Source organism: Phoenix dactylifera, chromosome 8 (assembly GCF_051530095.1).
Source record: "Phoenix dactylifera cultivar Ajwa chromosome 8, Ajwa_hap1_PhDact_Kaust_v1.1, whole genome shotgun sequence".
Taxonomy (NCBI): domain Eukaryota; kingdom Viridiplantae; phylum Streptophyta; class Magnoliopsida; order Arecales; family Arecaceae; genus Phoenix; species Phoenix dactylifera.
In genome coordinates, this window is record NC_143197.1 from 12,662,944 (window position 1) to 12,677,750 (window position 14,807).

A 14,807-nucleotide genomic window follows, 5' to 3' on the forward strand; every position below is an offset into this window, starting at 1 on the left:
TGCCATGGATCCCGGCCAACCGGCGGCCGCCGACGGCGAAATCCGAAAGAAAGGGGCCGAAATAGGGGTACCCTGTTTCGGATCCCTCTTCAATGGCTTCACCGGCCAAAACTCCACCAACACCACCCAAAAACCAATCAATGAAGCACAAGGGCTTACCTCGGTCCGGCGGGATGCTCCGGCGGCCCTTCCGGCGAGAGATCGGTGGAGAAATCCGTGAGTAAACCCACGGATCCGAGGCCTCTTCGTGCATTTGGTGGGGATCCTCCTCCTTGACCCGCCGGCTTGCGAAATCCGCCGCCTTCCCCCACGATTGCCCTCTTCTCCAGCGGTCAAGCTCCCCCGACGACCGGCCTCCTCTCATGCCGCCGCCCCCGCTATGTTCCTCCTCTTCCACGATCGTGCCTAGGGCACGATCGTAAAAAGGGAATGGGCCCGGTCTTTTCGGGCCAGCCCATCAATTTTTTTTTTTTCTGGGTATTACACACGATCTAGAGTTGATTTCTCATTGTTTATGAAGCATCATAGAGTTAGCCATATTTTTATCTTGATTTACCTAGTGAAGCAACCCAAGAGAGGAGTGAATTAGATTTCTCAAAAAAATTTCTAAGTATGTGTAGTGTAAAACTAACTTCTGAAAGTGTACATGAGAGGCTTAAGACAAGAGTGCACAGTAAATATACAAAAAAATAAAATCAATAAAGAAAACAATCAGAACATCACAAACATAAAGAAAAAAAATTTATAGTAGTTCAATGTCAAACCCAGCACTTACATCCACTCCCCCAGGCTCCCTCCTTAGAAATTTTTAATCCACTAATCATTCTCAAATGATTACAACTGTCGTATATTACTGACTAGGAATCCTAGCTTAACCCATGTACTCACTCATTTTTCGGGCATGAGCAAATCCTCTATACTCCATTCCAAGGTACTAATCAACCTATCCTAAGTTTCAATACGCTTGAAACTTGTTACCCATAAATACAAAGAGAGATAATGAAAGAACAATGAATACAATAAATACTCCTTAATGAGCTGAAATAAAACCAATATAGCACTTTTTAATTTGCTTGAGGGAAGCTCTTTTTGTATTGCACTTCAAGTGAAAATCTTCGCTTAATGCTCTTGAAGTGGTGGTTGTGCTTGCATTGAATGCTCTTCAATATATGTGGCTTTTTTTCTCTTTCAATATGCTTAATCTCTTCAATCTCCTTTCCATGTGCTTTTATTATCTTGATTATGGGTTCAGAAACCACACGTTTCTCTGGATCATCATAGCGTACTTCCACATATCCACTCAGAGGAAAGTCTTTTCGTAATGGATGACCCTCGAAACCATAATCTGTTGATATACGGCGTAAATCTGTGAAGCCTTTGATATCAACTAGAGGTGTTGGAGAATGGTTTTTGACCATTGAAGGCCATTGGAGAGTGGTTGGAAAGCATTTAATATAGTTTGTTCGTATTGAAAAACTAGCCATTATAGAGTTGTCATAACTAAGGTGTCAACCTTAGGGGCTCGTTTGGTTCGCGGGAAAAGAAGGGGGGAAAGTGTGGTCAACGGAAAAGTAATGAGATGCCTCTTTTTTGGTTGGAGTTTTTAAAGGAAAGACATGAGAAAGTTGTATTTCCATGGGAATATGATTCCCACATTTGATGGAAAAGTCTTTCCCATGAAAAACATGGAAAATTTACTTTTCCATGAGGTGAGAATCACTTTATTTTTATTTTTTCCCAAAAGGGCCCTTCGGCATTAAAGAGGCATTAAAGACTTAATTTTTATTAAGGGCATAATAAGAATTATACATAACTTTCCCAGGAAAGTGGATGGCCAACCAAACATAAGCACTTTGGAAATTTGTCACTTTCCCATGATCAACCAAACATGCCAAAAATACTTTCCTGGGCATCCTCTTCCTAGAAATTTGTTTTCCAGGAATCATATTCCTAGGAGGGAAAATGCTTCCCGCGAACCAAACGAGCCCTAGGTCTTTAGGGGTTGATTCCTGGTCCTTATAGTCGACTCCTAGTCCTCAAAGGTCAACTCTTAAAAGGCTAGAAAAACTCTATTTTCTGCCTTTGGCTTTCCAGAGGTCGACTTCTGAATTTCAAGGGTCGACTCTTGCATCTTGGGGTTAACTCATGAAAGGCCAAAAAATGAGGCTCTTTTGTTTTTGACCTGTGGCTCTTTAGGAGTTGACTCCTACAATCTAGGGTAGACTCCTAGCCTGTGCCAATCAGCTCCGAAGTGCTAGATTCGATTTTTAAGGTTCAGTGGTTAACTCCTATGCACTTGGGGTCAACTCCTGATGCTCAAAAAAATTTAAGTGCTCTATGTTGACTTGTGGGAATCCAAGGATCATCTCTTTTCATGCTTGAGTTAGCTCCTATGGTGTAGAAGCCTCCAAATAGCTTCAAACTCCTCTCCAACTTCAAAGTTTTGATCTTTTAAGCTTCTCCATGCTCCTCTAACTATTCAAACTTCTAAAGCTTCCTCGAACAAAAAATTAAACTACTCCAAAAGAAATAAGCATTAGTAACATACTCAATTATTTTATATCATCAAAATCAATCTTTTGGGTCAACATCTTGTATACATTAATATCATCATCACCGACAATGACTCTATTATGATTGATCATGTCAAGTCTTTCTTAAGCTTCAAATTCCATGTCAAATATCATGGACATCTTAAGTTTTTCCTTCGCATTGAGGTGGCTCGATCATGCAAAGGTATTTTCTTGAGTCAATGGAAACATACTCTAGACATACTTGATGATGCTGGTTATTTAGGTGCAAAAATTTCTGATTGTCCAATGGAACAACATTTGAAGTTCAACAACTGGAATGCACCTTTACTTTCTGACCCTTCATCCTATCATAGGCTTGTCGAATGACTCATTTATCTACTGTCACATGTCCCAATATCATCTATTTAGTCAATATCCTCAGCCAATTCATGAGCCAGCTAAGAAAACCTCATATGAATGCTGCTTGGCATATCTTGTGCTATTTAAAAGGCACTCCTAGTCAAGGCATTCTACTTTCTTCTCAAATTCCTCTCCATCGTTCAGCTTATTGTGACTTTGATGGGAAAGCTTCCCTACAACTTGATGCTCAACATCAAACTATCGTATTTTTTTGGATGACAGTCCAGTCTCATGGAAAACAAAGAAGTAACATGTAGTTTCATAATCCTCTACTAAGGCTGAATACTATTCCATGGAGGCTACTACATGTGTGCTAACTTGGTTATGCTACTTGTTGAATGATTTGAAAGTTGATCGTCGTCCACCATCCACTTTATATTGTGATAATCAAGTGGCTTTAGACATTGCTACAATCCTGCTTTTCATGAAAGAACCAAATACATTGAAATAGAATGACACTTGGTCCATGAAAAAATTTCGTAAGGGGTTCTTCAAACAAAGTATATACCATCTGCAAGTCAACTAGAAAGCTTTGGTTGCGATCAATTTAGTCACCTTGTTAGCAAGTTGGGCATCATCCCTGCACCAACTTGAGGGGAAGTGTTAAAGAAAATCAAGGAAGATTAAGGCACATAGTAGAATTCCTCTGTACTGAAGATCTTTCCAGATTCATTGGAACACAAAGCACATGAAAAAATCAAGGACAGTCAAAGGCACATGGCAAAAACTTTTTGTACCAAAGATCTGTCCAATTCATTGGCATGCCAAGCACATGGGAAAATCAAAGATAGTTAAAAATACATGGCAAAATTCATCTGCATGAAAGACCTATCCAAATTCATCCTATACATATCACAATATTTCTTTTTTTTGTATTTTTTACCATTTTTAACCTTTAGATTCTGCATGAATGATAGGATCTCCTCTGTTCAATTGTTGTATATATATATTCCACTTCATAAGGTAATAGACAACAAACCATTTTTAAATCTCTATATTATTTTATAAATCCAATAACAAATACCATGATCAACCGATGGCCAACCAACATTAAAACTTTTGTCATGTGTAGGATTTTTTTGAAGTATCTTTCTAATCAAAATTTTGCAACCCGGTCTTGACAGAGTGGTACCTTTACCACTTTTGCGAAACTCAAGTCATTATTCCATTTTTGAAATCTTAGACTGGGCATTACAAAGAGTAACGACAAGGGGCTAGGCATAGGTTGAGAATATTTAAAACTTTAAATTGTTCCAAGAAGAAGACCTAAAACCAAGAAAATAAAGGATTGGCCTCATCGAAGTCTTAGACTAACCAAAAATCCGAATCCCTCAAACTTAGCTAGACAAAGTTTACAATGGCCAAGGTGGTCCTCTTCGACCAAAGCCTACCATATTGAGTGTTTTATCTTCAATAAAAAGTATTGAAGGTCAGAAGCTTATATTCCCCATTGCTAGTGTACCACCTGATTAGCTAGGTAATCCTCCCTTGTTGCTACTGTTAAAGGAGTCATGCATTAAACCAAAGCCATTCACCTTTTGCTTCATAATGCTACCTTCCTACTAGAGGATTTCTGTTTCAAAGATCATAGATACATGATAGCAAGCAAGTTTACGCAGGGAATATATAAGGTAAAACATCTAACAACCAATTGGTGACTTTGGCCAATGATGAAAAAATTTCTTTTTCACAGAAGGGTAAAGGAATAGGTATCCAGTAACATAGTTAAACAATTCAAATTTAAGACATTTTTATTCTAGGATACATTGTCAACATTATCCACTGCTATGAGCATCACTGCAAACCTTGGTCGCAGTCTATATAGATGCAATCTCAAACCACACCCATGCAAAACTATAAAGAAACTTTCAAGAGAGAATTCTGATCCACTCCTCTAATATAAAATCCCAAACTGCATTACGAGAAGAAAAACTGAAAGCTTCTTATATGCTGCACTCTCACAAGAAGTTCACCTAAAGGCATCACCTCGATCCCAATCCAGCAAGGAGCATTCAGAGTCAAAGCCAAGGTAGTTAGAGGACCTGTGAACTTTATTGGGACCTGTCTGACCTTTCAAGTTTGGTGATCTCTGATTAAATACTGAAGGTTTGCTGGTCTTGCTGGGGCTTGCATCACCGATGATGGAAGGGAATGGTGAGAGGAATCTATTCGTATAGGGGGAATACTGATCAGAACAAATGTCAGTTCCCACCCGCTGTTTTGGTGTGCTCAATGATCTAAACCTTGCCTTAGTTGATGCTGTTGATGCCATGTAGTTTGGAAATGAAGGGGATGGCCAGAAGGAATCGTCATCCCTTGTGGAAGTTCGTCTTGACCGGTTAAATGATCTCCTGCCAAAATATCTGAGTTGAGTTTCTTCTGCCTCATCTTTGTTGTCAGAATCCAAACAGATTTGTGAATTTGAAACATGAATGTCCTGATGGAGTTTTTCCTCTGGACTTGGACTCGGATGAACCACAGGAATGTCCTTATCCAATGGCTGTGAGCCAACCCATTGCTCTAGCCAGCTCCATCTATGGTTCAGATCATCAAAGTCTAGTTCTTTAGATGATGGAGTTGTTGCCCTTCTTGCGTTTCTCTTCTCCTGATGAAAGAAAAAGATCAGAAGCATGGTGGCAAGTAAGACATGGATGCTTACTAATCAAAATGAGAACTATACTCGTTGAAACACCCCTCTTAGGGCGAGCGGTAAAGAAGAGAGTAATGTGATCACCAGAAGCCCTACCTGATGGACTGATGCATATTCCATTGCTCTCTCCCGCTTTAGTGCGGCCTCTCGCCTGGTTTTCAGTATGGCATCAATCTCGTCCTTCGATAATATGCTTCCATCCCACCTTCTCTCATTGCTTTCTTGAAGCTGCCCAAGCAATAACACAAATAAATGTGTAAATTTTATAATAGTAACTTATACTGGTCCGGGTAAAGTTTACAATAGGAGATAAATTTATGGCAAATCATGCAATGTTGTAGCCTTCTAATTTTTCAGACGATCACAAGCCACTCGCACTCTTGGAAAGATAAGATAAACTGGTCATATAACACTGGGTGAAACAGGAAAATTAAATGGTTTAACAACATATACTGCTTGTTATTGGATGTAAAAGAAGATGCTGAAAAATTTCTATAATGAAGAAAATTAACCAAAGTACCAGAGGTTGGTACATCATGCACCTGGGCCACAGCAATATTGTGTGGACCTCCTGAGTATTTTTTTCTGTATTTCAAGAATAGAGATAAATTGCAGATGTAGTAGTCCACTATTTTGGGCTAATGGGCTGGCCTGAAGAGGCCAAGCCCATTAGCAATCAATCATGGTCGATCACAATCGATCAGGGGAGGTAGAGAAGGAAAGGACTCTAAATAGGATGAGATTCCAGCTTTATCCGGCCAGTGGTTGGATCTCCTTGGACTCTCAGAGTCTAGCATGATCAAAGGTTGGGAGTTTCTGTCACGCCCTAAACCCATTACCCGGGTCAACCACGTGACAGGGCCACATAATCCCTAAAGCAAAGCCATAGAGATCATGTAAAGCCTAAGACAAGCAATATCCACATATAACCAATAATAATCAAATTAATTCAATAAACCACTAACATTAAATAATCAACTAGTTCAATTACAAAGTTTTAAATGTCCATCGGTATCAACAAAATAAAAGAGATAACTAGCAAGCCCATAAACTCTATCCCACGCGTAAGCCCGTGGAGGCTATCCCATAACAAGGTTAGTCTGAACTATATCTTAATCGCCTGATTTACATATTACTCTTGTCAAATCAATTTTTACTTACAGAGTGTATTTCTCTCAAGTTCCAGGTATTATTGTTCATATAACCATGCTTTCAATAACTCATACATATAATATCCATATGAGTATATTCGTACTAGAAATTATATAAACCATACCATTATATGCCAAACCAAATTTATCGATGGAAAACTTCCGATGCAAATCCAGAAGTACAAATCAATAACATGTATATATATTTATAATTGTAACCAAGTACAGAGATTCTTACCTTTACCAAAGACTAACTAAATACAATAATCACGACCCACTTCACGATCTACGAGCTAGGGTGTAAAGTACACCGATTAAAATCTTTTCGCGTAGAAGACTTTCCCCTTATAGAATCAAACTCGAATATCAGAAGAAAAACATGCATGGACTAGTAACCTAGACTGCCTACCAACGTCCACCAGGGGTCCATCACTAGATCCCCCGAGTCCCTTCATCACTTACTTAGCTCAACTAAAAAGAAACAAAAAAAACTATGAGAGAGAAAAACTAGAGAGAAATAGAGAGAGGAAAGAGAAATGGGAGAAGGAAGAGAAGAGAGAGAAAAAGAGAGAAACCTCTCTCTCTCTTCTCTCTATATGAACGGGGAAGTTCATCTTCCCCTTCCCATCCCCCATCCCCCTGCAGGTCGAAGGGGTGGCAGCCATAGTGACCCAGGCCGCCCACCCCCACCAATTGATGGCGGCGCAACCTAGGCATTGTCAACAATGACGGCCAGCTGACATAAGGAAGAAGAGAAGAGGAAGAAGATCAATCCACACAGATCTCGGCCAAGATCACTATCGATCACCTAGGCCAATAGCTGCACAATCTCAGGGGTCCCAACCAAGTTCAAGCCCGGCCTAATCCAACCATGTTATGTCCTAAATTTAGGGCATAATATTTTAGGTATCAAAGCCTAGGTTTGATCATAGGTAGAAAATTAAGCTTAGGTTTATGATTTGTAGGGGCATAGAACGAGTATAGAAGAGTTTGGTTTAAATCACAGTTGCACAGCAGATGTTTGGTGGATAATTAGATGAAGACTAAGTACCTTCATTTGTTTGAGAGTGAAGTTAGGGTAAGTTTCAAGGATGAAACTCTTTTTACAGAGGTAGAATGTAATGGCCTGGTCAGGGCCCGATCTGCTTGACCACCCCTACCAAGCTTTGGCTTGACCCAGCCAAAGCTAAGTGTGCCTCGCACGTGATGGGCGGAGACTTCCATCGGGAGTCTTTCTTTCTTCCTTCTCCCCTAACAACTCTGACTCGAAGTTGGAGACCTAGGGCCGCCGAAGCCTTAGAATTCCTCTATAAAAACACCTCCCCACCCCTTTGTAACCTCCATTACAAGCATCATGCCTCCTCTCTTCTTTCTCCTTGTTTTGTCGGGTTCCTTCCATTGTGAACACTGGAAATCTAGGCTAGGGAACATTATCGGAGCTAAGGTAAACACCATCCTTCCTTTCCTTTGTTTTCTTTTCTTCCCACGGCCTTAAACCACCATCATTGTCCAAGAAATCGGTTGAAAATCGACCAACAAATTCTCTTGTTAATTGCCCCCATTTTACCTTTTTCTTCATTTTTCGAGCCACCGATGCTACTGCCTCTTGATGCCAGACCCCTGGTCGAGTCCTCCAACCTCCCTACAACCTTTCCGGTGGAGCTATGACTGTTGGTGATTGGCCAACAACCAAAAAATGGAGAAACCCCCTATCCTCTATTTTTTCAACCCCTTTTTCCATGATTTCTCGTCGGTCCACCACCGCCATTGGTTATCCACCGGCCGCCGGCTATGCCCCCTAGCACAATTCCCAACGATCACAACCTCCTTTTCTTCTAGGATAGATAAAAACTCTCCCTTTCTTGTTTCTCTCTTTTCTTCCTTTTTCTCTCTCTAAGTAGACCTATGGACCCCAATGATGGATCCGGTCTTTCTTTCCTATGGATCCAAGTTGACCCCCATAAAGAGGCCCTGAACTACTATGGCTTCATGATTTATTGATCGAATTGCTTAGACCTAACCCATCTAGAGCAGTCAATTGTTGTACTGGCCAATTGTTCCCTTTTCATGTTATTTTAATACTATTAAAATCATCAAATAGGAATTAATTTTATTTTTAATATTTTAAATAGGTTTAGTAGATTCATCTAGCAAACTTTGAAGGTTTAAAGTAGAAAAGTAAGTAAACCTTACACTCCTTATAAATTTTCAAACTATAATATTTTTCATGCATTTGATTTGCTATTTATAATACCATATTTTTTTTAAAATGAAGGATCAGTATATGTGATATAGAAATCATACTTTATTATGAAAAGTAGTTCCATAAATATTTTTAATAAAAATGACATATTTATGAAGCGCAAATCTATCATGTCATTTAGTGTGTTTTCATCTACTTTGTGCTAAGAAAAATATTAAATATTTTAAAGGCTCTCAGATAGCTATGTATAAGCCCCTAGAATTGGGGAAGACGAAGCTAGCATCCATACAAAACACGACCCTGTCAACAGATTTAAAGTTGGCATACGAAGCATGATACATTATCAATTACGAAACATGCCCCAATCTCGAGTACAAGTGACCCTAGTACGAATATATGTGAGCAATGCTTTAAATTATGATATAGCTAAATGGCAAAAAAAATGAATTAAGTATTTATTTGCAATATAAATTTAGAACAATATTTATGAAATATGGATGATCTGTTCATGCATAATTTGCTTTATGAGTAGCTTTATCACATTGTACCATGAAATGCTTTATTTTTGTAATATCTGTTATTTTTTTAAATAATGCATGCATTATCATAGAAAAACTTATGATTGATCCCATCAAGTAGTGTAAGTCTTACTTACTGAGCTAGGTAGCTCACATCTCTTTATTTTGTTTTTCTTTTTCTAAATGAATAGGATCACTAGGAACGAAGGATGGTCAAGACTTGAAGTTCACGCTAGCAAGCTCGGCAATTTTGTAGCAGAATTTTAATTCTTTAATTGACTATGAGTTTGTAGTTTGTGACTTTCTAAATTATAATTTAAATTATATGTTGAATAGAATATTAAACAAAATATTTTGAATCAATTACTTGATAGCGTTGAACATGAAGTAATAGGGGATGAGGTAACAAAATCAGTAAGCAGTGAGATTTAGGAACCTACCACTGTCTTTATATCCTCCTTTTCCTTTGATTTCCTATGGATAAGGTCTCTGCCATCACGATTCGGATTATCCTCGACAATTCTCATTCTGCTAGCACGGGCCAGTGATTGAATCTTCATAAGAGACTGCAAACCTTTGAGAGCAATGGCTGTCTGACGCCTCACTGATTGACCACGAACAAGAGCTTGAAGCCTAACCAGGCCCTTCAGTGCTCGCAAAGCTCTCCTTGCCTACAAGGAATTTGTACCCAAACCAAACACAAATGTAATGCCTGTCATACTAATAAACTCTTGAAAATTCAGTAAATAACGAAGGCTTTCTCTAAAGGGTGTGCTGAATTAAGTTTTCCATCCTCATCCAAGATGCCTACGCAGGAAAAAGCATAATTTGAGAAAAGTTGGTATATCATGTGGACACATAAAAGTTCTGCATGAAAAACCTACGATTTAAGTATGTATGGATAAGTGTAATAAACTTCAGGGAAGATAGGGAGAAAAGTAAATCTTTCTAGAGTGCTTCACAGTACTAGTGTATACTGTCACATACCGGATAATATCATATCAGTACCAAACCGAGACTCGCTATGCAAGATGTACTAAATCTCGGTGCACAAACCGACCTCCGTACTGGGCAAAACAATACTGTACCAGCATGGTACCAATATCGGATCCAGCACCAAAAAGGCAAACTTTATTCAGAACTTTTAATTAGAACATGGGCTTCGAACTAGGCTGAGATACAATTATGGATCAGTATCAATCACTCTCCTAGTTGATACCATCTGAAACAAAACTGAAATTGTCTGCTATTTTGACCAGTATAACTCTGTCATATAGTTGGAATCTTTGCAGCAAGATGTCAAGACAATTAAGATGCTTATAATCTGAAAGAATATTTTTGCTTCAGCCAAGCAAAAGTTTAAGTAAAAGCTATTAGGAAGACCTCAGCCAATAACGCTATGATGTGAATGATATCAACTTGACCGACAATAAAATCATATTTGTCACTCTTTTATTTATCATTTGAACTAGAAAGGAGCCTACATGTAAGCTTTATTTTTATTTCTGTCACTTGAAAAGAAAGAACTTTGATGTGCATTGCAATAAGAAGGTAAATAATTTTAAAAAAAGAAAATTGTGATAAGACAACATTGCTTTAAGAACTCTAGAATCTAAATCATGGTAAAATTAACATACTCAAAGTCAAGTTTAGCTGTGACAAAAAATCGTATATGGGTCAATTTGTTAATAGAATCTTGGTTTTGTAGTTAAAGTTGGAATATTCTTTTTAGTATTATATTATTTCACATACAAGAAGAATTGCTTCTTGGAACTTGCATAATTTATTGGTTCACGCGAGAGCATTATTGCTGTCCAACACTGACTGACCTCCTTATACCATTACATCACATTAAAGCATCTCTTGGAAAAAATGTTCAACAGTCTGGGTACAGTTCTGAAAATGTTAACATGGAGATAATAAATATAAAATATTCTACAGAATAGCTAAAACATGGCCAAATTTTAACACAATATAAATGCAATACTAAGTATAGGCTGCTTTTGTTGCGGAATAAGGAATGAGAGTAGCTATATAGCCCTCTGTCTCATTATTCCTCCATAGAGGTGCTCATCCTTTGTTCACAGGAAAAAATTGTTTGGTTGCAACCTGGGTAATAATGGCAGGAATAGAGATGAAAAAAGTAATAGAAAAGGTAAAAGTTGGGATCAAAAGTGAAAAAGTGGGAAAGCGAAGCCAGTACAATATTAAGGTGACTGAATGTAGCATGATAAACCAATACCCACAAGTTATTTAGGTTTATTCCACAAGTCAAATGCAGCCGAAAGAGCCCAAGACATTCTTGAAAGGCAAATGGTACAACTGATAAGGTGGCATAATGGTCGAGGGAAATAATAGCTCATGAAAGAATTGATTTAGTAAAGAACAACTTGGTTGATCCCAAGGTAAAATTGCATCACGGGATAAGAGAACATGGGAAACTTTAAAACTGTATGAAAGAGAGTAAAGAAATCCCTGTCATATTATACCCTGGTGCTGCAAACTTACATTTAACAAACCAAATGATCTGAATGTTCTACTAAGATTTCAAGCTATAGGCTTGCATGGGACATTCAAGTCCATGAAAACCATAGCGGAACTGGCAAGCTTATGGAATTTTTCATTGTATGTATGTGTTGGCATGCACTGAGCATATTGCACCATAGGTGAGATCATTGTGATAGAGGAAAATGGCAATCTATAGAATATCTGGTATCTCATGAACAGTAACAAAGTTTGCTTAACAAATAAACAGTAACACAGGGCTTACAAGATAGCCACGGAAGGCGGTCTGAATTCTGATTGCTGCAATATCTCTGCTCCTATGATAAGATGATGGAGTTCCTGTGAGGCGGACAACCGCAGCAGCTGCCTGAGCAGCAGCAACAGCAGCCTCGGCAGCTGCTGCAGTTGCAATGGCAACAGCCACTGCATGCTTGCTCTGCTCTTCTTCTACTTCTCTGAGTGATGGTTCCTTCTGTGGTGATGGAGCCGGAAGGGCAGGTGAGCATTTGGATTTTAGCCTTCCAAAAAGCCATCTTCTCCTCCTCTCACTCTGAAACAGAGGCAAACATGACACCCAATCTAAAGTGTTGTAAAGCCACAAAATGATGGGTAAACTCTTACATTTTCCGGTATTGATCTGGCCTCAGAGCTAAAGAACCTCTTCACGCGTTCAAACCAACTCTTCCTTTTTTCCATTGCATAATCATGGCAAGGTACTGAGAAATTTCAAACATGAATGCCACCTTATTTGCATTACAAGTAACTTATTAGATCATAGTATCCTACCATAAAACAAAGAAAAATAGTAATAACATCAAAAAATATATGAAAAAGTTCAATAATAAAGTAAGAGAAGAAAAAAGAAAGATATATCATAATTCATAACATTATCGTGCATAATTAATTAGAACTTCATGCCATACCCAGCGAGGAAAAGAAAAAACCGCATAGACTCTGTGATTGCCATCTGTTCAGGAGTGAAGGACATGATATGGAAGGCTATAACAAAATTGAAGTTTTGATTTTGGGGAGATATACGTAAAGTTTACAGATTACGAAGGATATAACACGCATTGATATATTGAATGCAGCATTATGAGAGCTTTTGCCGAGAAAGAGGTCTCAGACAAGCAGAGTCTGGCTTTATCCACAGATTAAATGCCTTTCTTCAGAAACTGCGATGAGATATTTACAGTCATATCTCTTGTTCACTATCCAAAGGTGATTCAGTAGACAATATCCAACAAAAATCATGGACACACACAACTAATTGGAGGAAATCCATTATGTTTGTTTGCCATCAAACCCAAAGAAGAGAAGTTTAGACACATTGTGGTTGTTACTATCAACCAAAACTCAAAAAATCTTCGAACATCTCCTTGCAGAAACATGAACAGTAGAAACATAAACTGTTTGCAAACAATCATACCCTAATAAAGACATGTAGTCAAACTTACATCAAATGCAAATAGTAATGAAATCTAAGCAACGCCAAAATATTTAACTCCCCACACAAAACCAAACCGAAAAGAGAGAAATAAAATATAGGGAAAAGGAAACAGCGATAATAATTATGTTTATAAAAGTCATTTCAATTTCTTTCTGGATTAGCCAACTAAAAGACTAACACCATAACATGCATCATGCCAACTGGATGAGGAATCATAATATTTCCTGCAGCCACCTACAACACATCGACAGTGCAATACCAACTAAAAATCGCCTCGAGTTGGAAATCATGGCTACAGAGCTATAGCGCATTCCTTTTTCCCTTCCCATGGACAGTTGTAACAGAGTTCAGAACTGACCAAGAATAGCTAATACAAGGTGATGCCGGTTTACCTATCATCAAATCTAAAGGCATAGGTGCCTGAATGGCTTAAAACCCAATAAATCTCCTCGACAGATCTCTTAGAACAGAATAACTATAGAATATAGCGTAATTCAAATATCTGTATGCGATTTGCACCGAACCTAGAAGAAGATACTGTGCATTTATATCTAATAAACAAAGGATTAGTGTATGTATACCTTTTCACAATGAGACAGCACTGGTTTAAGGCCCGTAACTTCTCAAGGGACATATATGTAGGATATCTTCACATAGTCCTCAGAGAACCTGATCTAAGAGCAGCCAAGAGTGCCATTTGAGAGCCCCAACTCCAGAACTTGATCATTGAAGGGAGAAAAGTTATTCACTGGTCTCCCCTTACTTTTCTTTTGTCTTTATGTTAATTTTTTTCCCCTTGCTTTTCTTCTGGTTGCTCCACTTCAGCAGGTGGAGAGGGTGGGGAAAGGACTGCCTGGAAAAGGCTAGACTGCCTGTTTTGAGACGCATGTTTTGGCCACGCCGCTACTATTCAAATGCCAGTTAGCAGACTCAACTTTTCATCCTCGAAAGCAAACCAAGCTGCTTTCACAAAACAGCTGTCCAGAGAGCCCACGCAGGGGAGGACAAAGGTCCACTGGGAAAATTACCCATACACCCTTGTTCGTATTGGGTAATACTAGTTGTGGGTTTCGAAAGGAGGTGCACGTGTCTTGTTTTGTGAAAAGGATCTCTCTCCTCTTTGAGTGTCATGAATTTTTTTTTTTTTTCTAAAACAGATATTTCATACAATACGAGTACGAATACATCCAATAGAGTCGGAAAATAAAAGATCCCAAAGTGCTCCGAGCATCTCTCTCTCCCCATACTATAGGATACCTCCTGAGTGGCTCGCAACATATGCCGCCACCCAATCGGCCGCTCCGTTAGCCTCACGATATACATGCATGGCTCGGAATATGACACACTCCCTCGCCATCTCAAAAATGTCGCAAAGTAAAGGGTGAAGCCCCCCATAG

At 38.7% G+C, this 14,807-nt stretch overlaps 1 protein-coding gene across 3 annotated transcripts; it reads right to left on the reverse strand.

Moving 5' to 3' along the window:
- Positions 1–4,601: 4,601 nt before the first annotated feature.
- Positions 4,602–14,345, reverse strand: LOC103722841 (protein IQ-DOMAIN 12-like). 3 transcript variants are annotated; one of them, XM_008813537.6, is made up of 6 exons: positions 13,992–14,345; positions 12,582–12,703; positions 12,226–12,510; positions 9,896–10,126; positions 5,680–5,811; positions 4,602–5,538 (listed from the first exon to the last, which is right to left on the reverse strand). In XM_008813537.6, exons 2-6 carry the CDS (start codon positions 12,654–12,656, stop codon positions 4,903–4,905), a joined length of 1,359 nt encoding a protein of 452 aa, XP_008811759.3. In that variant the 5' UTR covers positions 12,657–12,703; positions 13,992–14,345; the 3' UTR covers positions 4,602–4,902. The 3 variants fall into 3 exon arrangements, with proteins under 3 accessions (XP_008811759.3, XP_008811760.3, XP_038972889.2); XM_008813538.6 differs by having other exon boundaries at positions 12,582–12,676; positions 13,992–14,294; XM_039116961.3 differs by having other exon boundaries at positions 12,582–12,742; positions 13,992–14,160.
- Positions 14,346–14,807: the final 462 nt, after the last annotated feature.